This window comes from Anastrepha obliqua, chromosome 3 (assembly GCF_027943255.1).
Source record: "Anastrepha obliqua isolate idAnaObli1 chromosome 3, idAnaObli1_1.0, whole genome shotgun sequence".
In the NCBI taxonomy this organism is placed as follows: Eukaryota; Metazoa; Arthropoda; class Insecta; order Diptera; family Tephritidae; genus Anastrepha; species Anastrepha obliqua.
In genome coordinates this window covers 120,825,402-120,851,508 of record NC_072894.1, presented here as the reverse complement: position 1 = coordinate 120,851,508, position 26,107 = coordinate 120,825,402, and the positions used below count along the sequence as shown (strand labels likewise).

Genomic DNA, 26,107 nt, shown 5'->3' with positions numbered 1-26,107 from the left:
AAAAAATCATTTACCATCACTAACCTGAATATATGTAGCTGCAAAAAAAATCCAAAATATTTTCCTTAGTTCTTATTTGTTCACCCTATACATCACTTCTAATCGCAACGACTAGTTGACTTACTGCCTCATCTAAGATTATACTCTAATATACGCTTAAATATAAACTACAATTGCTACTTTATTAAAATATGTCTATGCACGCAAATTTATCTTACGGTTTTACAAAGCAATTCGCCTACTAACAAACTATAAGTAAGCAAACGACAAATGCAATATTCAGGGTGCACAGCAACAATTTAGTGAGCCAAACAACTACTAACTTTGCATATACGAATAGAATAATTTCATGGAAGTGAAAGAACGATCATCTGCTGCACGAACAAAATTTATTTTCCGGCCTTTTATTATTATATATCAGCAGCTTTTATTCGAGAAACATCTATAAATTTGGTTTGTATGTATGAATGTTTTGTGTAGCTTTGTGGTGTCTAGAATATTTTGGCTAAAGAGCAATGAGAGTTTTGTAGAAATTAGTTATACTATATTTGCTACACACAATTGTACTTATTTATTGCATGTGTGTATGTATGTATGTATGTAAGTGTGCATTGAAAATAACAACACAAAGTTTTTGTTCCTTTCGTTTGGTTTTGTATGTGGAAATTTTAATTCTATTTAATGCTTGGAATACTTTAATTAAATAATGCGCCTTTACCCCGCTTACAAAAAAAAAACTTACTAATTAACCTGCCAGCTGATTAGCTAAGCTCCATTAACACTCTCTCTTTATACCAAATGAGCCGATTATTTTCTACATTTAGCCATGCGCTCTCAGCACGATCACTCATCTTAAAATCTTTCTCTACAGACCTTCGCATATAAATATTGTCAAAACTGAGCTAACTTAGCTGTTAGCATACCATACTTCTATGTACGAGTATATGTGTATGTGCATGTACGCGAATGTAGTCACCCGAAACGCGCAGTCGCTAAAACTGCAAATAAAATTTCAATTCTTTGTTGGTGCTATTAAGTACTCGGGTGATCGGCGTCATCACAAAAAAAAAAAACAACAAGAAAATATGCGATTATTTTCAGCGCCTTTTGTTGTTTTTTTTTTTTTTTGCTTTATACATATATATTTTTTTATCTTCTTCATTGTAATATACTTTCGTTAGCCGTTTTTGCCATTTGCCGTTTGGTATTAGGTATTTGGCGTTAAAAATTTTGTGTGTTCGGCTTTTTGGTATTGTGCTCTCATCGCAATCTATCGGAACCCACGTTCGTATCTATTTATAAATCTGATGTGTGTATCAACGAGTAATGTGGGCAAAATTTGAAACGCTTGCACAAATACAATTCAATACTATACAATTCGAATGCGAATGCGAAAACGTCCATTCAATTATTCCGTCCATTTCGAACTCTGGCCGGCGTGACTGGGTGACATACCGCTCATGTACAGGTTCTCTTACGCACCGGTTGCATGATTCGGTAGCTGAGTACGAATGACGGTATAGCTGCTGATCGATTGGATTTGTTTGGCCTTAGCGTCATATTCGCAATTAACTTTTTTTTTATTTGAAATGCCATTGATTTTGTACCACCGATTAGCTGATGGCAGAGTTAAAAAAATCCAGTATTAAAGCCGGTAGAAAATTCTTATGCCGGGATCATAAATATCAATGATGGAAAAACAATAATCGTTTACAATGACTCGCAGCCAATTCCGTTTCGGCTTCCGTACAGAATCTAAAGAGCACGACTGGAATATGAAAAAAAAACATTTCTTGGTTCCAGAAAGTGATCCGTACATGTTAGCTGATCCCTCTTCAGTTATCACCACTCGGTCCGGTACTTGAAGAAACATCCTCGAACCTCATATGACAGCAATGCGCCAAACATCTCCAGTTGGCACTACACAAATAATTACTTGACGTAACTCATATTGCGGTACATAGACTACACTCTAGGTTCTATTCTCACTTCGTACATAAAGCATCAGACTATATTTTCTAATAGCGATCGTCCTCGGAGAAGTAATGACAGACCTCCGCATACTTTTCTGCCTTAAAAAAGATTCTCAGAGGTAATCAACCTTTAAGAGACGGCATACAGCTGTCGCTCTCTTTTCGGGAAAACATAAGATCACACACCACAAAATTCAAGCAAAAGCTCATCCAAACACCTGTCCACCTAGACCGATTACGTCTCAACATATATTTTATTAACTGATACTATTTTCGTTATGAATGCGGCAATTAGGGACCTTTTAGTCAGAAGAAGAGAGGCTCAAGACTCCAAAAGGCCTTTACTTCTCAGCCTCTCTTATTTCTCATGCCACTCGTTCTCTTATTATCTATCACTAAGATCATTAGGTCGGTTCGAATCTCGGTGAAAGATCAAAATTAAGAAAAAGTTTTTTCTTTTTCGCTTCTTCTTCTTCTTTCGCCCCTCGGCAGGCAACGGCAAACCTCCGAGTGTATTTCTGCCATGGAAAAGCTCCGCATAAAAAAATATATGCCGTTCGGAGTCGTCTTGAAGCTGTAGGTCCCTCCATTTGTGGAATAACATCAAGTCGCACACCACAAATTAGGAGGAGGAGCTCGGCCAAACAATCAAAAGAGGGTGTACGCGCCAATTATATATATATAAAAATCATTAGGGGGAGATCAACATATAACCACCATTAGAATCATTGAGTACCCGATTTGCCAGTTATGCTTAGTGGAGGCGGATAGTACTAAGCCTTTTCTCTGTGAGTGTCCTGCATTTGCTAGAGCAAGGCTGTGAATTTTAGGTTCCGATGTCATGAGAACGAGTAAAATTCGATATCTTAAACTGGAGGATATTTTCAAACTTACCAAAGAATCGGGAAAATTCTCACATGACTAACTACCTCTATTTCTCTATTCTATCCTATCTTTTTCCTTCTGTTACTTCTCTGGTTTCCTCCTTGACCATCTGCCCTTTCACTTTCCAAAACTTTAAATACAGCGGACTTTTTTGCCTGCGTGTTTTAGAAGTTACCAAAACTCACGATGCTTCTCGGCTCAACTTTTCAAATTTCAATTTCAAAAACATTAGCAGATTAGTGAAATAAATTTGCTGCCCGTCTGTAATAATAGATTTTATCTAAAAGAGTTTTTAAAGGCTGTTGTTTGAGAGAATCAACTATAAAAAATAAATATGTACTGACGCGATAAGATTTAAATTAGAACTCTAATGCATTAGGAGGATCCTGCACTGCCGTGTATCGCAATACTGATTCGAATAGAAATAACCGGAAAACTTTAGATTTTTTCTTGGCTATAATACCAGGTGGTATTACTAATTACTACAGGTCACGAGGTTGTCAAATCTCTACATAAAGTGCAGCTAACGATAGGAGCCGAACAAAGAGCGAAAGTCAGAGAGTTATTTTGAGTTAGTAGCAACTCTTGGCAAAACACACAACCAGTTTCAGCCAGATCGGTATATATGTATATTTATTTGTATTTGGCATATGTTTCAATCGAGGAAGTCGAGTGATTTTCCTTGTCATGAAAAGACACCAGCTCACGCCTCAGCAGTTGATATCGCAAAATTAATGGAAATATGGCTCTAACTCGTTTCACATTTCTCTATTCGCCAGAATTGGCTCCATTGCATCTCTCAGACTACTATTTGCGCGTCACTTTGAAGAAATAGCTGGCAGGAAAAGAAATAACTGACGATATGAACTCCCTTGAGGCAGCGCAACTTCTTGCGCTGAAGAGTCCATCTTCGCCTTCCGCATCGCGGTTCGCTTTTTCTGCTTATTCCTTCATGTAGCTCAACAATAACATAAAGGTGGGAATGTTGACTATCGAAAAAACAATAATAATTCTCATCTGCATTGTTACACTTAACATAATTTCGACGAAACAAACAAACCACTCTAATGTGAACAGAGGCAATGTCTACTATACTGATTTGTTTGCATAAACGAGAGATACTACATTCGAAATGAAGGCTCCACTGCATCAGTTGCGTTATTTAATAGCCTCACCTCGTATTTGAGTGACACCTGATGGATTTAACTTGAAACAATTTCCACCTAGGTTACAGGTTATTTTATTTTTACAAGCTCAAGTTGTATCGATCATTCTCCCAAAATCGAGCTCAGAAGATACAGCCCGCGATAAATATCACCAACTAATCATCCGTTATAATTATTTCACCACCAACTGATATTTGAGTACATGTATATGTACATATTTGTAAGAGCATCTCCATATTCAAATGTGTCCATAATTCAAGTAACTAACCCACTGTGTAAGGTTAACTGCACACGTTTTTCTAAACGGTTTCTCGTGCACTCACTCTCAAAAGCTAACCTCAACGCGCTCTATACTAAATTATTGTCGCTCACTCACCAACAAAGTGAGAAATACTTTTGAAAGTGTGGAGAAAGTGTAAATCGCATAGAGGCAAAGCAACAGATAGGGAGAGAGAGAGAATAAAAGACACACACAAATACACATATACTTATGTATTCATAGTGTTTGCGTAAAGCAGTTGGAGACAAGTACAAGAGAAGTGTGAGTTTCAACGGCAAATTCGTGAGTTTTGGTATATCATCGACTTGCTGGCAATAAGGTAACAATTGGAAACCCAATTGAAAGACAGTCTAAAAGTAACAACGAAGCGATTAAGTACGGCGGAAGTAAAAGCAAATTAAATATTGTATCTGAGAATCGAATAAAACAGACGGCGCCAACAACAATAAGACAAGAAATTGTAAGAGAAACGTGCTGAAAAAGAAATTAAACAAAAAAACAATCAAAGATGCAGTAAAAAAGAAATTACTTAGAGCAATTTTAATTGCTTTTGTTTGTTTGAGTTTTTTTTTTTAATTTTTCGTGTGTGGCTGGCAACTGAAGTACTTACTTTTTTTAATATTTTTTTTTGCGTTGAGAATGTGTGCGTGATAAGCTAAAGCTTATTTAACGAGCACGCGGGTGTCAGCTGTAGCCGGATAAGTTAACAATTCTCGCAACAACAACAAATAAAAGTGAAACTAAAATTAAAATTTTACTTATCGACAAGCCACAGCAAAAAGCAGCACACAGTGACGTCATATTTGGCTTTGCGGTTTTTCCTCTTTTTTTACTAATTTCCAAATCGCTGCATTGCGGATTTTGATTTTTGCAAAACCCCCCACAAAAAGTAGATCCTGAATTATTCGGCACATTTGCGTGTCAAAACGCAATTTTTTGGTGTTGCAAGTGCTTTTAGGTTAAATTACTGCGTCTTTTTTGCTCAAGGTTGATGTGCGTGTAAATTTCAACAAAACAACAACAACGCAATAGTAAGAATGCCAACTGAATGCGAGTTCCTTTTTTTGTTCTAATAATTGTGCGCTTGAAATTCCTGTTTCGTATTATTATACAACACTAGCAGTTGTCGAAAGTAAATTAAAATGAAAAGTTTGAATTGAAAATAAATAAAAAGAACTAAAAAATTCAAATAATATACATAAATCTATTTCGTGTGTATTTTCGAGCTGCTACAAAATTTTTCTCAAAACTTCCGCTAAAATCCAAAAGCTACTAGAAACATCGCAATAGAATTTTCCACCACCACCACCAACAATAGGCGGCCAGAACAACAAGAACAGCAAAAGCAAAAGCAAACTACACAGGGTGAGTGTACGGCCAGCAACAACCCCACTGCCCAGTGCCACGAAAATTGAGCGCCGCTCACCACCCAAGAAATTAGCTAATAAAGTGAGTCAGAAAATAGATGCGGGAAGGGTGCATAAATAGCAGTTCGTACAGCAAGCGACTAAGCAGCTGTGCAGTCAAGTAATCGCACAGTCGAATTTCGGCCGAGTAATCGCCACGTACAAATTGGAGCAGCCGTTGACAGAACGGTCAAGCTCAATAGATGAATGAGGTGAGCATACTGGCAGCAGCGGTCAAGCAAAACAGGCAGAGGAAGTGTGCTAAGAGCTTAATGCGCGCATTGGTGGTTGCTCATACGCCACCCACACCATTGAGAGAGGGGAAAAACGACGCAACAGCTGAGACAGCTGTTAATAAGCAGCAGCAAAAGTGACAGTCATAAAATATTCAAATTTAAAATATCAAAAATTGCGAAATTCATGAAAGAAATATTTAAAATAAGATATACTAAATAACTTGGTGAAAATCAATGAAATTCACAGTTCTGCGTAATGCGGAGAGTTTGCGGAAAGTTTTTTAGTGCTCATAAAAACACACTACTATAAAAAATACCTATGAGTTTATAAAAACCCAAAAACAAATAAAAAATTGAAAAGATAACAAAGTTATATTAGTTTTGAAAATTAATTAAATATTTAATAATCAGCTCAAGCGCAAAAAGTAATAAAAATAAAATAAAAAGAAATATGAAAAATTGGTGAACTTTAACGTAGTTAGTAGATTGAACATTTAGTACATGTAAATATTTTAGTTAAAAGATTAAATATTCACATTCATACATTTTTTCAAATAATATTTTTAAAAACATTAAAAAAAAAGATTTTTTGTAAAAATTTTTAATTTCTAGAATTTTTTTTTTTTCAAAGAAACATTTTTTTCTGCAAAAACATGTAAGCTCACAAAAACTTACTCAATCAAGTATTTTCGGCTGAAAATTAAACTTTGTACTAAAAGTTCTTATATTCCATTAAAGTGGCAACAACATTTCCAGCAAAATAAGAAATCAACTAACGAAAAGTCAATTAACAAAGGCAAAACAAAGTGAGAAAAAAAACAAAAATCTCGGAACCAACAAACAATTTTCTTATAACACAAAATTTTACAACAAAAATCGAAAGTAAAAATCAAAAAAATAAAACGAAATTAATACCCGTAACTGCAAATCTAAACTTAACGCTTTAATAAGTGGAATTCTTGGGGCAATAAGCAAAAACAATAACAATTAATAACAACTGCAACACACTTCAGATCGGCAGGTCAAATAAAACAGCAGCAACAACAATGCGCCCCACCGTATTGTCCAATGCGAATGCGAACGCCGCAGCGGGTGTTGGCGGGGGCGGCGGTAGTACAACCGGCAACACCACCAATGGCATTAACATACCCGTGCAACACGATTTCGGCAACGGCGGCGGCGTGCACCCGCAAGCAGCCGGCTACTATGCTGATCCCAATGCAGCCGCATATGGTTCGCCACGACAACAACAACAATCACCACAACAACAGTCATATCATGCGCAGCAGCAAGCGCCACAAGCGGCTCAACAACAACATCCACACCAGCAAATTCCGCAACATTTTCAGGTTGGTAGCAAACCAAGTTAACTCACACACACCAACGCACGTAAATGTATTCATGTAACTGGAAGTGGCCCAAAATGCACATGTTTCTTATTGTTATTATTTTTTTTTTTTTTGTAAACTAAAATATGTGTGCACTGGCGCTGCGAGTTTTCGTTCGTCAAGGTCACGCATATAATTGCTGTCATTCCTGCGTTTCGTTTCGTCTCGTTTTGTTTTTTGTGCCGCTCTGCTGGTTGCTTTCTGAAAAAAATACGAAGCCAAAAAGTGGGGCGTCAGCATGGCAAGGTCGGCTGCGTGCTTTTTGATGACTGCTTCCCTTCTTAGTTTCAGATTTTTGTATTTGCTGCTTGTTGCCGTACATAATCGATTAGTTCGTTATTTTCATATTATTTAAAGCAATTGTGCAATCGACTTAGCTGGAGGTGAAACTTACAAACGACACAGAGAATATTTCTCGTGCCTATATACAGGGTGCGTACGGTATTTGAGGACAACTTGAGAGTAAAATTAATTAAACTTTTTTTTTAACAAAATTTAATGTTTTACACAACATTGACTTATTATATTATCTAAAGGGTGATCAATTTAGAGGTATTAGATTTTAAATTGGAATTGAACAACGATAACTCAAATTGATTAGGCAATCTTTATTATTTTTGAGTATTCACATTTATTTTTTTACGATAATTCCTTTCAAATGATAGCCGAAACTGCGTCGTAATTCGGCCAACCATAAACTCCAATTTTGGACGACTCACTGGAGTACTTCAGTCGATATCTCGTGAATAACTTTAGTAATATTGGCTTCCAATGTCTTAGTCGAAGCTGGTTTATACACAAAGCATTTAGACTTTATATACCTTCACAAATAAAAGCCTAAAAGTGTGATATCACATGAATTTGGTGGCCGATCCACTGGTTCGAGACGAGAAATAAATTGCTCACCGAAAGGACGATGCATTAAATCCATTGTATGACGGCCTGTATGGCAAGTAGCGCCATCGTGTTGGCACCAAATATTGTGGAGATCACACACTTCAATTTTCATAATCAAAAAGCCATTCAACGCGATAGCGTTCGTCATTCACTCTTACTTTGGTGTAAACCTCGTCTTTGCAAAAATATGGGCCCATATACCGCACCAAATGGTTGTTGTGAATGGTGAATGGTGAATGTAATGGCTGTTCTTGAATAGGATCGCAAAATGCTGATCTTCGGCGAGTTTTCAAGAGCTCAACGACTGAAATTATGACGCTTTGAGAGATCGGCCGGCTTCAAATCTTGGACTAGCTCTATTCACACCAAGATCTTTGAGTAAAATCGCCTAGGTAGTGTCATACGATAGGCCAAGTTGTTGAGAGCGGCACCGAAACGATTCTTCCGGCTCTTCGGCAAAACTCTCATTTACAGCCACAATATTCCACTCACTTCGGACTGTACGTAGTCTAGTCGGCCAAGTATCATCCAAAAATGTAAAAGTGTTCTCAATTTTGCCGATGGTTTGCCGAATAGTGCGTTCCGTAGAACGGTTATGTACATCATAAGTTGGCCTGAGCGCACAATGAATACTTTTCACAGAGCGTGGAAAAAGTACCTCCAATCTGATCAGCCTTTATATTAATAAATGACGAACTCCTAACGATCGAAATTCGTGCCGATCTCATATTTACCTTTTTCCATTCAATCCCACTTCTTTGCGAAGATCCAAATGTAATTAATTTATAGGACTATTCGTGATGTGAGTTTTTCAGCTCCGAATACAGCATCATCTCTTAAACTTCAATTCTCTAACTAGCATCTCAAACTGTGTGCATCGAAGGAAGAACAGTTTTTACCGCAAAAGGAGTATTTCTTGAAATTTTTGTTACACTACCTTCTTTTTTGAAGAATCTTCAATTTAAAATATAACACAACGGTAGCAAAATTGTGTTTGTTTGAATTTGACATTATATTGTAGTACCCTTCGTTGTTCTGGCTACTATTCGTAATAGGAAATGTTATTTTGTTACGGTATAGCCACGAAAGAAGCCACTATGGCTGCTTTTGTGTTCGAATTGCGGAATACAAATAGGCGAATAATACAGTCAGAGTCGCACGAACGTTCGCTTCGCAATAGATAATGATGGCGTAGAGGTTCATTCTTACGCACCTCATGCTTGAGCACAGCAACTTGAAATTTCATTGCGTTCACTTAACTGTCTCAACTATCTGGGCTGCTTCGTAAGCAGCTGTCGATAACGCGGCTGTTGCAATACGACAGATTATCACTGATTGCACAAGTCTACTAGCTCAAGATTACTCTCAACGAAGCTGGGGCCTTCGCATTCAATAAATCTGTGGTTAAAAGCAATAACAGCTTAAGTCGACTTAAGTAATAACTGCCTTTTAAGTGATTGTATGCCACTAACCCAGGTCTATATTTAATTATTTATTTATTCAAAATTATCTAACAAAATTCACACCAGACATTTAAGAGATGAATTCAAAACTACAGTACAAATATTTATCATATTTAAGATTAAAAAGTGTAGTACAGTTAAATTACCAACACACGAAACCATTAAATAATTATGAAACTAAAATAACAAATATAGACTAAGTATTATTTTAATTTGTTACACTGGATGTAATTTTTACTTGCATTTGTTCAAATCCAGAAAGGTTGAGAGTGAATTAAAGTCAGGCAACGTCCTAGCCTGGAGTGTCCGGTCCCTTAATGGGGAAGGTGCCTCTGCCCGGCTGGTTGATGTCCTCGTAAGAGCAAAGGCTGACATCACTGCCATCCAAGAGATGCGATGGACGGGGCAAGGCAAGAAAACCATAGGACCTTGCGACGTCTACTACAGCTGCCATGTAAAGGAGCGCAAATTCGGTGTCGGATTTGTTGTGGGAGAGAGACTTCGTCGCCAAGTACTGTCGTTCACTCCGGTGGACGAGCGTCTCGCAACAATCCGCATCAAGCACGTTTTTTTAACATATCGCTAATTTGCGCCCACGCCCCGACGGAAGAGAAGGACGATGCGACCAAAGATTCCTTCTATGAACGCTTGGAGCGTTCGTATGAGCACTGCCCCCGCCACGACATAAAAATCGTGCTTGGCGACTTCAACGCCAGGGTGGGCAAGGAAGGAATTTTTGGTCCCACAGCCGGAAAATTCAGCCTGCACAACGAAACATCCGGTAACGGACAGAGGCTGATCGACTTCGCCGGGGCCTGAAACATGGTAGTCTGCAGCACCAGATTCCAGCATAAAAAAATCCACCAAGCTACCTGGCTGTCCCCTGATCGAAAAACGCGAAACCAGATCGATCATGTTGTGATAGATGGAAGACACGCTTCTAGTGTATTAGATGTACGTACGATCCGAGGACCCAACATTGACTCGGATCATTACCTTGTTGCAGCCAAACTGCGCACACGCCTCTGTGCAGCAAAAAACGTACATCTACCTACGCAAAGAATGTTCGACATCGAAAAGCTGCAATCACAACAGACAGCCAGAAGATTCGCCACTCGACTCTCACTCCTGCTCTCAGAGAGCACTTCCCAACAAACCGGCATGCACGAGCAGTGGAGCAACATTTCTCGTTCCCTACGTACCGCTGCCGAAGAAGAAATCGGATTCCGGCGAGCCCGAAAAAATAATTGGTACGACGAGGAATGTCATGCTGCCGCAGAAAGAAAGGATGCCGCCTATAGAGCGACGCTGCGATCGGGCGCAACGCGAGCCATGTGAGATCGCTACAGAGAGCTGAAAAAGGAAGAGAGACGTATTATCCGACAGAAGAAACGAGAGGCCGAAATACGTGAGTGCGAGGAGCTTGAGATGCTGGCCAATAGGAACAACGCCCGAAAATTCTACCAGAAAGTTCGGCGGCTTACAGAAGGTTTCAAGACCGGGGCGTTTTCTTGTAAGAACAAAGACGGCGATCTGGTGACTGACGTACAGAGCAATCTTAAATTATGGAGGGAACACTTCTCGAACCTGTTGAACAGTGACAGCTGCGCATGTCGTAGAGAATGTGAAGATCCCGATACCCCAATCGATGACGACGGAATTGTAGTTCCGTTACCCGACCATGACGAGGTGAGAATAGCAATATCACGGCTAAAGAACAACAAAGCCGCGGGCGCCGACGGACTGCCGGCTGAGCTATTCAAACAAGGCGGCGAGGAGCTGGTAAGGTGCATGCATCAGCTCCTATGCAAAATATGGTCGGATGAAAGCATGCCTGCCGATTGGAATTTAAGTGTGCTCTGCCCAATCCATAAGAAGGGTGACCCTGCAATTTATGCAAATTACCGCGGGATTAGTCTTCTAAATATCGCCTATAAGGTTCTAGCAAGCGTATTGTGTGAAAGGCTGAAGCCCACCGTCAACCAACTGATTGGACCTTATCAGTGTGGCTTCAGACCTGGAAAGTCTACCATCGACCAAATATTCTCAATACGCCAAATCTTGGAAAAGACCCATGAAAGGAGAATCGACACACACCACCTTTTCGTCGACTTCAAAGCTGCATTCGACAGTATGGAAAGGAGTTACTTGTATGCCGCGATGTCTGAATTTGGTATCCCCGCAAAACTAATACGGCTATGTAAGATGACGTTGCTCAACACCAGCAGCGCCGTCAGAATTGGGAAGGACCTCTCCGAGCCGTTTGATACCAAACGAGGTTTCAGACAGGGTGACTCACTGTCGTGTGACTTCTTTAACCTGATGTTGGAGAGCATCGTACGAGCCGCAGAACTTAATCGCTCAGGCACAATATTTTATAAGAGCGTACAATTGTTGGCGTATGCCGATGATATCGATATCATCGGCCTTAACAACCGCGCTGTTAGTTCTGCCTTCTCCAAACTGGATAAAGAGGCAAAGCGAATGGGTTTGGTGGTGAACGAGGACAAAACGAAGTACCTCCTGTCTTCAAACAAACAGTCGGCGCACTCGCGTATCGGCACCCACGTCACTGTAGACAGTTATAATTTCGAGGTTGTAAAAGACTTCGTTTATTTGGGAACCAGCATTACCACCGACAACAATGTCAGCCTTGAAATCCAACGTAGAATCTCTCTTGCCAACAAGTGCTACTTTGGACTAAGTAGGCAACTGAGCAGTAAAGTCCTCTCTCGACGAACAAAACTAACACTCTACAAGACTCTCATCATGCCCGTCCTGACGCTTGGAGTGTTCGAGAGAAAGATTCTGCGTAAGATTTTTGGACCTTTGCACGTTGGCAACGGCGAATATCGTAGACGATGGAACGATGAGCTGTATGAGCTTTACGACGACATAGACATAGAGCAGCGAATAAAGATCCAGCGGCTACGTTGGCTGGTAGTAGTAGAGGAAGAGGAAGGCCTCCTCTGCGCTGGAAAGATCAGGTGGAGAAGGACTTGGCTTCACTTGGTGTGTCCAATTGGCGCCGGTTAGCACGAGAAAGAAACGACTGGCGCGCTTTGTTAAACTCGGCCAAAATCGCGTTAGCGGTTATCGCGCCAATTAAGAAGAAGAAGAACGTCCTAGCCAGTGGCGCATTAGCAGTGTCCTACTAAAGCCAACGCGAAAAATCTTAAATCGCCGAAAATTTCGGCAAGGAACATTAAACTGTAATCTTTCTAGAAGAGCCGAAGCGAACATAGCAAGCGAATTGGAAATGGCATATCTTAAGTGCGTGATAAAATTAAGCCACGAATCAAAGAAAACCTCTCAATCTTTAATCTCATTAAACGAAGCACGATATGTATGACTAATATGATAAGAGGTATTAAGGGGCTTTTGAAGCTTTTTATGACATTTTTCAATATTAAGAAATAAACGGTTCATAAGGCACCACGAAAATAAATTACTCTACTCAGAGTGTAGGACGACTGAATCACTAGAACATCTTACTTCAGCATAAACTTTTAAATCATCAGCATAGAGAAGAAAAATAAAAAGGAAAAACGTGAACAGTTATCATTAAATAACAAATCAACCTTTGTTACGTAAAATACTGCACTGAGGCATACCAGAAGTGGCAAAAAACTGTTCCGAAGAAACCCCGTCGATAACTGCAATGGTGCACCTCTTTATTAAATAGCAACGAGTCGAGTCCAGGAAAGTCGAATGTAACCCGAGAAATGCCAATTTATTATAGTTACTAAAATCGTATGGAAGATTTTACCGAAGGTTTTAGAGAACTCCGTGTATATCGCGTCAATTTGGTATCCACTCTGTATGCCTGCGTGGCAATCATCAGAAAAAGCCGATCATTTAGATAACTTAGATCTTGCAATTACAAAACCATGCTGTCTAGGACTAATCAGACGTTTTACCTTAAAATAAAATGTGCCTTTTACAACACATTCAAAGAGTTTAGAGGCAGCAGCTTCCAATCATCATTACATATTTCTTCAGCCAAGGATTTATTAAAAATTTGTGTAAAAGGTTGCACCATAGGCCGGCAATTTTTAAGTAGTGAGAAGAGCTTTTAATCTTTAACATATTTAGTTAAAGATTAAAAGCTCTTAAAGTTAAAGATTAAAAGCTCTTCTCAATCGGATGTTGACGGCCTTTGAAATCCCCATCTTTTTAATAGTAGGTTTAAAAATTTAATGAAAAAAAGATATTCGCTTAATACAGGGTTTTCCAATAAGAGGTGTTATTTTGATAAAAGATCACTGGTTTCGTTGCTTGTGTGGCACGTAGCGCCGTCTGGTTGAAAATAAACGTTGCCCAGATAAATACCATCCAATTCCGCCCATAAAAAGTCGTTAAACATCTCTCGATAGCGCAATCCATTCACCGTAACTGTTGCTCCAGTTTCATTTTCGAAAAAGTAAGGTCCAATGACTCCGCCGGACCATAAACAACGGTCACACGTTGAGGATAGAAAGGCACATCAACAATAACTCTTGGATTTTCTGAGCCCCAGATCCGACAATTTTGCTTGTTGACGAAGCCACCGAGGTAGAAATGGACCTCATAACTCAAGATGATTTTTTGTTGGAATTCCGGATCATATTCATAAATTTCAACGACCCTATCAGTAAAGACACGACGTTGTTGATGGTCGGCCGGCTTGAGTTCTTGTGTTAACTGGACTTTATAAGCCTTAAGACCCAAATCTTTATGCAATATACGGTGTATTAACGTTTGTGGAATGCCTCATTCCAAAGAACGACGAGGAATGGACAAACCTGGGCCTTCTTCAACACTTTCGGCTACAACAGCAATATTTTCGGCTGTTCTTGAGCGGCGAGCACGGGTTTTATTCTTCACATCACTAACTTGCCCCAGCAGTTCGAATTTGTTCACCAATTTCTGTATTGCGGTCCGACAAGGTGCTTCACGATGACCCAAAAATGTTCGAGTTTTACGAACCATTTCTGCCACATTTTCACCAATTTAATAGTGAATTTTAATAATTTCAATGCGTTGTTTAAGCGTGTATCGTTCCATTTTTATTAATGGCGTAGTTTCCACTTGTTAAATATCAAAAAATGATAGCATCAAAAGTGGCATCTACCGAAATAGCGGGCTATTTAAAATAACACCTGTTAACCCCCATGATGGAAAGAATAATGAGATGGCGCCTATCGTGGTCCCGTTACTTTGCTCTCAGCGAATTTGAGAACGAGTTACGTGATTTTAGCTCCAGTATGGCCAGATTACCATTTTCGAAACTTGATTTAGCATTTTTTTGTTATTTAGTCTCGGAGTTTTAGTTCTTTCTTCATGACATTTTTCTAGCCTGTTCTAATTCAAATGTAATGTTTATAATTTTGTAAAATATACATTTTTTAATAATTATTTAAATAATTCACTCAGTTTTATTTAGCTTTACTTTTTTTAACATCTGGTGGCATTGCCCGCGATTGCCGGTGTTGTTGGTGTTCTTCTGCTTTCGGCAGTCAAATCTCTCGCTCGCTACTGCATTGTTGCCTAGCTTTGGATATAAAAACGCACTAAAATGCACATTGAAAGAAAATAAAACACCAAATTTGTATTGAATTACTTAAAGAATTTTGTATGCGTGACAAATTGATTTTAGAATGTGCGTTTTTTTTTAATAAATGTGTTATGCTTATGTACAATTTAATTTATAAGTTTTTTTGTCAAGCGAGGCCTTTTTTGTTAAGGGAACGACTTATTTGCTATATTTGAAGTTATGTAAGTAGATAAGTTACTCTTTTTGTAAAAAAAGTCAGTATGGTTTCCTTATTATTTTCTGGTATTTTGTGGCTTATTTTTACAATGAATACACCTCTTGATGCCTTATGTCCCCCTAAGGATTGATGGCCGGAAGAAACGACTACACCTCTATGGTTTTAATCCGCATTCAGTAAATTCAAACGCCTTTTAAAATGTGTAAAAAGGTTTTCAATCTTAAGAAGAGTTGAGAGAGGGGCATTTAATATTCTTGCATAACCTTAAAAGGAGCAAAAAATTAAATTCACACTTTCAAAATGTCATATTTTATAAGAACCCACTAATTTTCATTAGCACTAAAATCTTCTCAGAGTGGCATTTTTTAACCTTCTTTTGTTTAATAATACAGTTTTTTTTTAAGTTTCGGTGGCTTTAAATCAAAAAAAAAGAAACAAACACAAAACTTCAAAATTTTCGCATTTTGAGTATAAAAAAGCACTAAATTTACTGTAAAGAGCAAATGGTTGGGAACACTGCACTACTTGGCAAACGTGACGTCACGCATTCTCTTATGGGCGTAATCTTCTTTCTATCATTCTTGGTACGGTATCACAAAAGACAAATTTGATTTATTGTCCAGACTCTCGCCTGGGCAACCATTAAACGGCAGATATAAGAACTTTTTTTTTTTTTAATCTGATTTTCGAGTTACGCGCTATTGTTTGTAATCATGGAATTATATTCCTGATCTAACCTAAATTTCCTAACTATAATAAAAGTGTAAAACTATAAAAAGTAAATGCTTGTCATTTGTGATTCATCCCAATTATCTGTGCCTTCACTTTTACTCATGTAATTCGCTTGGTGAGCCAACTGTTATCAAATCGTGTACAGTGGAAACTAAAAGATATGTGTTTACTTTATTTCACGATTGTCAGGTACACAAAAGTATTCATTTAATAGGCAAGACTACAAATATTTAAGCGATAGTAAAATATGTCCATAATAAACAGCAGAATCCATAGCGCTTGCTTCAGTTTTTTAACAGTCGGCTGAGATAAGATAAGAGCATCGAAGCGCAAAGACTAGGAAAGTTAGAGTGTATGCAAGATGGAAGACAAAAGATTAACTCATGTACAGATGTGCAAACATATAATCCCAGCAAACACAAGAAAAAATATTGTCCAATGTCCTTTGTTCTCAAATTGAGTTCTCGCATTCTTTATCATTTGATATTAACCATTTTCTCAAAACCTTCCTGGCAGCACTTAAATTTTCTTTGCAATTTTAATTTATACTCATACACAAAACTTGTATTTAAGAGTGTTTGTATTTAGTTATGAAGCAGCTGGTGCTTTGGTTCGGAATGTACCCTACTTTTTTATCTAGTTTTAATTTTTTTTTGTGTCGTTGCTAAGTAAATGAACTTTTACATTAACTTGTACGTTTCCATATCAATTAGATGTCGAAATGGAAGTGATTTAATCTTGTGTAATTAACCTTTATTAAAACAAAAAATATATAATAAACTAGCATTACCCAGTGGGCTTCGCACCACCATACATAAAATGTTTTTTTTATATCGCAAGAAATTTTTCATATTAAGTTTTCTTTATAGAACTCGTAAAATGTTTAAACAGTTGAATTAGTTGATTTTTTTCATTCAACATACTTTCTAAAGATGTCACAATAGCCTTTTCTGTACTTTTTTAAAATTTGATTGTGGTGGTCACCTACATATATACAGGTAATGTGAAAGAGCCGATAAAAACTTGTAATTAAACTTTGATTCTTTAATTTCCATTTCAATTTTTTACGCTAAATAAATTATGCTAAAATAAATAAAGTTAAAAATGTTTTTCCAGTTCCTCCTGGAGCATTCAATTTTTTATTATATTTGCGTCCAAAATGACTTGCAATTCGATAAAAAATTGATGCGAAAGTTGATTGCATCGCAAAATAAAATTGTTTTCCTGAGGGCGAATCATCAATCGATACGAATAAAAATTCATCGCACTGACGGTTTTCGTTGATTTTTGACCTGCGATGCAAAAATTAATTAGCGTATGAAAATTATTTAAAAATCATATTTAAACAAAAATAAAATGTGTATGTACCAGTTGTTGGATTTATCATTGGTATGTTGATATGATAGCCATGGTCCCCTCTCCAAAACAAAATGGGGTATTGCAATGCATCATAACAGAGATGGATTTCTGAAATACGTTGTAATTGCTCATTTCTACGATACAAAACAATATCTCGTGGCTGAAACTGTTCACCAACCACAACAATAGCTACTTCATCAATCGTTGATACACTGAATCGTCTGGCGTGCTCCCAACTGGTGTTTTATCGGCTTTTATTATGATTTTGTGGCCATCGGTGAGGATCAGATCGAGTGCCACTTTGAACAATTTCACCAATTCATTGTGTTGATGGAACATTGTTTGCAATTCATTCACGATTGATCTTCTCGTATTCGTCGAAATTGCACAGCGTTGATCTAATTCACGATTCTCATCACCAATAAAATATATTTGCAAAAATTGATAGTCACCATCTGGGAATGGTAGCAAAGACCCAGCTCTATGGTATATTTGACCTTGAATCTGTAAAGTTCGAGAAATATATGTAGATAACGGATCTGAATTTTTAAAAACATTTTAACTGGTTGTAGTATTGTACATAAGAATGCAATCTCTTAACCTGAAGGCGAGTTCCCAATTGGTCTATATCTGAAGTCCTTAATTACCCAGCGAAAAGAAAAGTCCTCTTTTCATTAGCATTTATCAACAACTTACAATGGATACTCATGTGGTTCAAATACATCCTAGGGTTATCCAGGTCCACGTTTTGGTCTATATCTCGAGACCCTAGTTACGGAGGGGCATTAGAAATACTCTATACTATAGCAATCATCAACAGCTCCCATTTGCTACCCATATTGTACGAACACATCCTTAAGTTATCGGGGTCCACATTTTGGCCGATATCTCGAGACCCTAGTCACGGAGCGGCATCAAAAATACTCTATACTATAGAATCATCAGCAGCTTCCATTTGCTACCCATATTGTACAAACACATCCTAGGGTTACCCGGGTTCACGTTTTGGCCTATTTCTCGAGACCCTGGTATCCGATTCTTAAAATTTCAAAACACCATCTATTGAATAGTCCAAGCAAAGCCTAAAAATTTGGTTTGGATAGGTGGGCCCGTTCTTGAGTTATAAGATTACCAAGGAAATGTAACTTCTTTTTATATATATAGATTTTGAATCTTAATAGTTTGAATAATAAAAAAAAATATAAAAAATATTTGAATAAATAAAAATATCAAATTAAATAAAAGTATAAAATAAAAAAAAAACAATCAAAAATTATTTCATTTGATTTCATGTTCCTTAAGGTAAAGTGGTTATTAATTTCTAAAGCTAATATCTAAGAAAGTCTCGTGTTAAAAACAAGTGAATTTTAAATCGAGAACACTAGAATCAACACTTCACTTCACAAAACTTTTTTGGTAAGAGGGTCCCACGTAAGCGGATCCAGGTATTTGAAGCATTTTACCCCGTGGCAGGAAGCCGAGTGCATGCAAGTTAGCACCACTTAAGTTATACCCACACCCGTAATGCAATTGCAACATCTCAGATGCTGAATAAACAAACGCAACAATGTAAGCAATAAACATCCGCCATGCGCCGATGTAAAGCAATTGTAAAAAATGCTGAGCCTAGCTTTAGCAATAAAAATCAATATCCAAATATACTGACACTTCGATCAGCAAAATTAGCTTTATCAATAAATATAAGTTTAAGTAATAAACATCCGCCATGCGCCGATGTAAAGCAATTGTAAAAAATGCTGAACTAGCTTTACCAATAAAAATCACAATATCCAAATATACTGATACTTCGATCAACAAAATCAATAAGCAATAAACATCCGGCATGCGCCGATGAAATCAATTATCAAAAATGCTGACATAAGTAGAAATAAGCTATATTAAGGACAGATTTAGTATTAAGTTTTGAGTTGTAAATTGGAATCTGAAGAATAAAGGTCTGTCGACCAAGAAAACTTGTGTTTTTTTTACATCGTCCAATCTTTCGGACGATAACTGGCGCCCGAGACAAATAAGCTTGGCAACGTCTTACAAAAGTTATTGCAGAAATAAGTGCCACTAAGCTATAAAAGAAAGTGCCACAAAATTTTTTTTTCAAAGAACTACTAATAAAACTGCCACTAAGCTATAAAAAGAAAGTGCCACAAAGAAAATTCTTCTAAGAACTACAAATAAGTGCCACTAAGCTATAAAAAGAAAGTGCCACAAAGTTTTTCTAAAAACTACAAAAGTGCCACAAAGTTTTTCTAAAAAGCTACGAAGTGCCACTAAGTTATAAGAAGAAAGTGCCACAAATTTTTTCTAAAAAGCTACAAAGTGCCACAAAAAAATCTTTAAAAAAAAGCAATCAACATAAAAGAGGCGTGAAAGGGAACGTGGAACTTCCCCGACGCCCCAACGACAAGCCAGACGAAGCCAGCCCGGACAACAACAACAACTTCATCAGCAAGGAGCAAGCCTAGTGCCCCTCAGTACCTACGGAAAACAGGACCACGCACACTTGCCGGCACCCAAATGCAGCTGAGATTAATGTAAGATTATAATAAATTATATATAACATAATACATTAGATTTAAGAATTTAACTCACATAGATGAGATTATTGTAACAATATAAAATTGGAAAATGTAAATTAAATCGTGTCTAACTTGATAATATTTTTGCTGAAAGAAATTGCAAAAATATTATGATATTTTTTAAAATAGTGAAAAAAAACGGAAAGCGTAGAATAAAATTTAAGCGAGGAATATTGCCACAGCAAATTAAAATTTCTAAATCCTACAATAGTAAAAAAGAAAAAATAATTAAATTCAAAATATTAAATCGCGTAACGTTAATAGAGGAAATTAAATTCCTCAAACGTTCAAACATTTTCCACTTTTGTAAAAATAAAATAAATAATAGAATTATAAAGCAACTACAAGGGTTTACTGAAAACCTGTTGTTAATGTAAAAAAAAAAAAAAAATTTTATCTTTTTTTGAACGAAGTATTAAATAATAAACCATGGCAAACCCAAACAATCTGATTAGGCCACCAGTGCTAGTCGCACCACCTTCACCCCCAAACCCCCAAATTTCCCCAGACTTAGCTACTCTCATTAGGAATATGATTAGGGAAACCATAGAATCCAATGGACCTCATCTTATACAAAATGTCCTTAACAATAACAGCCCCCCCATAATAACAGATCAAACAATAGAGGAACAATTTAGGAACAACATGAATGAAATGGACAAAATTCCTGACGTAGTACGTTCACTACGAGAATTTTCAGGAAATGCCTCCGAATTTAGTTCATGGAAAAAAAGCGTTGAACGTATTTTAAGGATATATGAACCCTCAAAAGGCACTCCGAGATACTTCGGTATCCTAAATGTGATCCGAAACAAAATTATAGGAAAAGCGGATATAGCCCTTGAATCATACAACACACCTTTAGATTGGACAGCAATCTCCCGCTGCTTAACTACCCACTACGCAGACAAACGCGATATAGGTACCCTAGAATACCAGATGACGTGTCTCATTCAAGGAAGAATGACGATTAACAAATTCTACCAGGAAGTTTATAGCCATTTATCCCTGATCCTTAATAAAATAGGATGCATGGAAATAGGAGAAGAGGCAGTCCATCTATTAACAGATAACTACCGTGCTAAAGCCCTTGATACCTTCATCAGAGGACTTTCTGGAGATCTTCCTAGACTCCTAGGCATAAAAGAGCCGAAGAGCCTTCCAGAGGCCCTACACCTTTGCCTCAAACTAGAAAACCAGAGCTTTAGAGCGCAGCATGCATATAATCAGATGCCACAACCAACCCTCAGAAATCAAACTTTTAATTCTTCTATCCCTAGACAACAGCTTCCCACCTCAAGATATGTGCAACCTACAAATTCACAATTAAGGTTCTACCCCGAACTAGCCCATATACCTCACCCTCATCCAACCTATGGACAACAAAACCAAAACCAATCAAACCTATACAATAGATACCAACCACAAAATCCCTATTACCAACCACAAAATCGCTATTACCAATCACAAAATCCCTATAACCAACAACAAAACCACCCCCCTCCAAGACCACCTAAACCACCTCAACCTATGGATGTAGACGAAAGTATCAGGACGAAAGCAGTAAACTATACAAACCGTCCCAAACCACACGAACCAGGTAAACGCCCACCAAACGCATCAATGATAAACCACCCCCCCACGAAAGTTCAAAGGAACTTTCATATAAGTTCCGACGAAACCACAAACGACCAAAACTACAAAGACCAATACTATGACGAATATGATAACGGCCAGCCGACAGACTACAATATGAAAGAGACCCACGACCTGACGGACGTACATTTTTTAGGCTAAACAGCTCTTCGTTACCATACTTCAGATGCAAGACGAAGAGCGGCGACATACTAAACATTCTAGTAGATACAGGATCAAACAGAAATTATATACAGTGCAATTTAGTAAAAAAATATATGGAAAACGAAAAGCCTTTCTTTGCTAACTCAGTCGGAGGAAGAATAAAAATTACCCACCACACCTTTTTAAACCTTTTTAATTTAGAAGATTGCAGACTTAAATTTTTCCTGCTACCCACACTAAAGACATTCCATGCAATATTAGGGAACGACAGCCTAAAAGAACTCTCAGCAGTCATACATACCAAAGAAAATTTCATGCTTATAGCAAATACAAGAAGAATCCATCTCAGACAGTATAAGATACAGGACGTAAATGCAATACAAATTCGAGACGAACAAACGACAACGATAGGTAAAGACAAAATAAGACAGATAATGCAAAAACACCGCAATTTATTCTCAGAACCAAACGAAAAATTGACATACACAACAAAAGTAGTAGCAGAAATACGTACTACTTCCGACACACCCATATACTCAAAATCCTACCCATACCCCATCAGCCTTAAACAAGAGGTCGAAGACCAAGTAAAAAAGTTATTGGAAGACGGAATCATACGGAAATCAAGGTCACCCTACAATTCACCTGTGTGGATCGTACCCAAAAAAAACGATGCTTCAGGCGAAAAGAAATTCCGAATGGTTATTGATTACAGAAAATTAAATGCAGTCACAATTGCAGATAGGTACCCGATACCTGAAATAAATGAGGTTCTCTCTCAGCTAGGGAAAAACCGAATATTCTCTGTGATTGACCTAAAAAGCGGTTTCCACCAAATTCCTCTTAAGGAATCTGACGTGGAGAAGACAGCTTTTTCCGTGAACAACGGAAAATACGAGTTCACCAGACTGCCATTTGGTTTGAAAAATGCCCCATCCATTTTCCAAAGGACATTGGACGACATACTAAGAGAACATATTGGACGTATATGCTATGTATATATAGATGATATTATTATATTTAGCAAAAATGAAAAAGAACATTCCGAACACATAGATACAATTTTTGATACTCTTACAAAAGCAAACATGAAAGTTCAAGTCGACAAATGCGAATTCTTTAAAAAACAAGTCGAGTTCTTAGGATTTGTAGTATCCTCCGAGGGAATCTCAACAAACCCATCCAAAGTACAAGCAATAGCCAACTTCCCCTACCCTCAGACGATCAAGGACTTAAGATCCTTCTTAGGTCTATCTGGATATTATAGACGATTTATCAAAGATTATGCTAAGTTAGCAAAGCCGTTAACATCCCTACTTCGAGGCGAAGAAGGAAGAATGTCAAAAAGCAGTTCAAAGAAAATCCAAATAAATTTAGATGAAAAAGCGAAAGCAGCGTTTAATAAAATAAAGACCACCCTAATATCCAAAGATGTAGTACTTCAATATCCTGATTATAGCAAAGAGTTTGACCTGACCACTGATGCCTCAAAATATGCCATAGGCGCGGTCCTAGAACAGAACGGAAAACCGATAACCTTTATATCAAGAACATTGAACAAAGCAGAAGAAAATTATGCAGTAAATGAAAAGGAGATGCTCGCCATAATTTGGGCACTAAATTCCTTTAGAAATTATCTATATGGTACAGCAAAAGTAATTATTCATACAGATCATCAGCCACTCACTTACGCCCTAAGCAATAAAAATAATAATTCTAAATTAAAACGTTGGAAAGCAATTTTGGAAGAGTACAACTATGAAATTAAATACAAACCCGGAAAATCTAACGTAGTTGCCGACACGTTATCAAGACCATTTGAAATAAATTCCCTATCAGTCGCTACACACTCCGACGAAAGCTCATCTCACAATCTAATCCCAGCAGTAGAAGGACCCATAAATGCCTTTAAAAATCAACTTTGGATCTCACTAGGAGACGAAGACAGCTATCAGTTTAAAATTCCATTCCCAACCTACCATAGGCATATAATAATTAAACCAAACTATTCAATAGAAAATCTAACTGCATTACTGAAACGCTACCTAAATCCTTCAGTAATAAATGGCATATTTACCTCCGAAGAAATAATGGGAAAAATTCAAGAAATTTACCCACTTCATTTTTCCAATTATAAAATCCGTTATACCCAAACAAAAGTAGAAGACTTAGTAAACGAAGATACACAAAATGAGGAAATATTAAAGGAACATAAACGAGCCCACAGAAATAGAGACGAAAATAAAAAACAACTTATACAGAGATGCTACTTTCCAAAAATGAGAGCTAAAATAGAAAACATAATTAAACATTGCAAAATTTGCAAAGAAAATAAGTATGAACGTAACCCAAATAAACCACGCATACTGGAAACCCCAATACCTCAGTATCCCGGAGAAATAGTACATATAGACATTTACAATACAGAAAAAAAGCTAGTCCTAACAGCAGTGGATAAATTCTCCAAATACGCTCAAGTCAAAATAATAGAGTCAAAAGCAATAGAAGATATTAGAGAACCCTTACGACAGATACTTTTCGCCTTCGGTGTACCAAAAACAATAGTTATCGACAATGAAAAGTCTTTAAACTCAGCTTCTATACATTTTATGGTAGAAGACCAACTTGGAATTACAATTTTTAAAACCCCCCCATATGCAAGCACAGTTAACGGACAAGTGGAAAGATTTCACTCCACTTTATCTGAAATTATGCGTTGTCTCAAAGCAGAAAGCACACACCGTTCCTTTCAAGAACTATTAGATCGATGTACATACGAATACAACTACTCCATACACTCCACGACAGGAAAAAGACCTCTAGAAGTATTTTTTGGTAGACGTGTTTCAATAAACCCAGAACAATATGAGAATTCACGACAAGAAAATATAGAAATCCTTCGAAAAAAACAAGCAAAAGACTTAACCATCCACAACAAAACGAGAGAACCCATAAAAACATACGCCCCAGGAGACATAATATACGTTAGGATAAACAAACGATTAGGATCAAAAATTACAGCAAAATATAAGAAAGAAATAGTAAAAGAGGACAAATCCAGTATAGTGATCACAGAGAAAGGACGAACAGTACACAAAAGCAACATTAGACGATAGTAAACAGGTTTTTCTTTCCTTACAGATTTCTTGTACACTTAGTGTACGCAGACTTCAAAATTATAGACTACACGAACTCACAACTGGCAACATTCGACACAGGACTGACAAAAATTCAAACTGGAACTTACAGAATAATACACAAAATAGACTTGGAAACATGTCAGGAAACCTTAAATGAAATAAGCAGAACCATCCAGTCCAAAATAACTCCCGAAAATCCCCTCTTACCCATCCTTATTAATGAACTAAATCTTACACAAACACAACTAAATAGACTTAAGCCCAAAAGATTTAGAAAATCTATAAATGAAATAGGAAAAGTTTGGAAATGGATCGCAGGAAACCCCGATCATGACGACCTTATCGTCCTACATAATCAAATAAATAACATAATAGAAAATAATAATAAGCAAGTGACTATAAATAAAATAATTTTTGATAGAATAAGTAACATAACAGCATTCTCAAATAAAATCTTAAAAGTTGTCCAAACCAATAAGGACATACAAACAAATTTTGCAATAGAATTAAAATATAAACTTAGGATTATAAGAGAAGAATTTACAAATATAGATTATGCAATTCATTGGGCTAAGGCCGGAATTGTTAATTCATACATCTTATCAAACGAGGAATTAGAAATAATCAAATCGGTATTTATAAGTAATAACCTCACATTAAATAATGCTGAGGAATCTTTAGAATTAGGAGATATAAAGATAGTTACAAATAGTTCTATGATATTTTATATTGTCAGTATACCTCTAACTAATGAAGAAATTTGTAATTCAGTCACAATCAAACCAATTAAAAAGAACAAATATATCAATAAAATCCCATACGAGGATATTATTACTTGTAACAAAAAATGTTTGCTGTTAAATTAAAATGTAAAGAAAATAATAATTTAAGAATTTGTAATAACAAAAATATAATAGATATTAGTTTGAACGAACGGGGACGTCCGTTTTTAGCGGCGGAGGAGTTAGCACCACTTAAGTTATACCCACACCCGTAATGCAATTGCAACATCTCAGATGCTGAATAAACAAACGC

At 37.1% G+C, this 26,107-nt stretch overlaps 1 protein-coding gene across 7 annotated transcripts in view; it reads left to right on the top strand.

Moving 5' to 3' along the window:
* Positions 1 to 4,646: 4,646 nt before the first annotated feature.
* The window catches only part of LOC129240204 (BAG domain-containing protein Samui), a 56,131-nt gene continuing 34,670 nt past the window's right edge, over positions 4,647 to 26,107 (top strand). For 2 of the 7 annotated variants that reach the window (XM_054875843.1, XM_054875836.1), the window contains exons 1-2: positions 5,486 to 6,315; positions 6,685 to 7,295. In XM_054875843.1, the coding sequence (XP_054731818.1) occupies positions 6,993 to 7,295 (303 nt within the window). In that variant the 5' untranslated portion in view covers positions 5,486 to 6,315; positions 6,685 to 6,992. The other 5 variants (XM_054875837.1, XM_054875842.1, XM_054875838.1 and 2 more) reach the window with 5 other exon arrangements.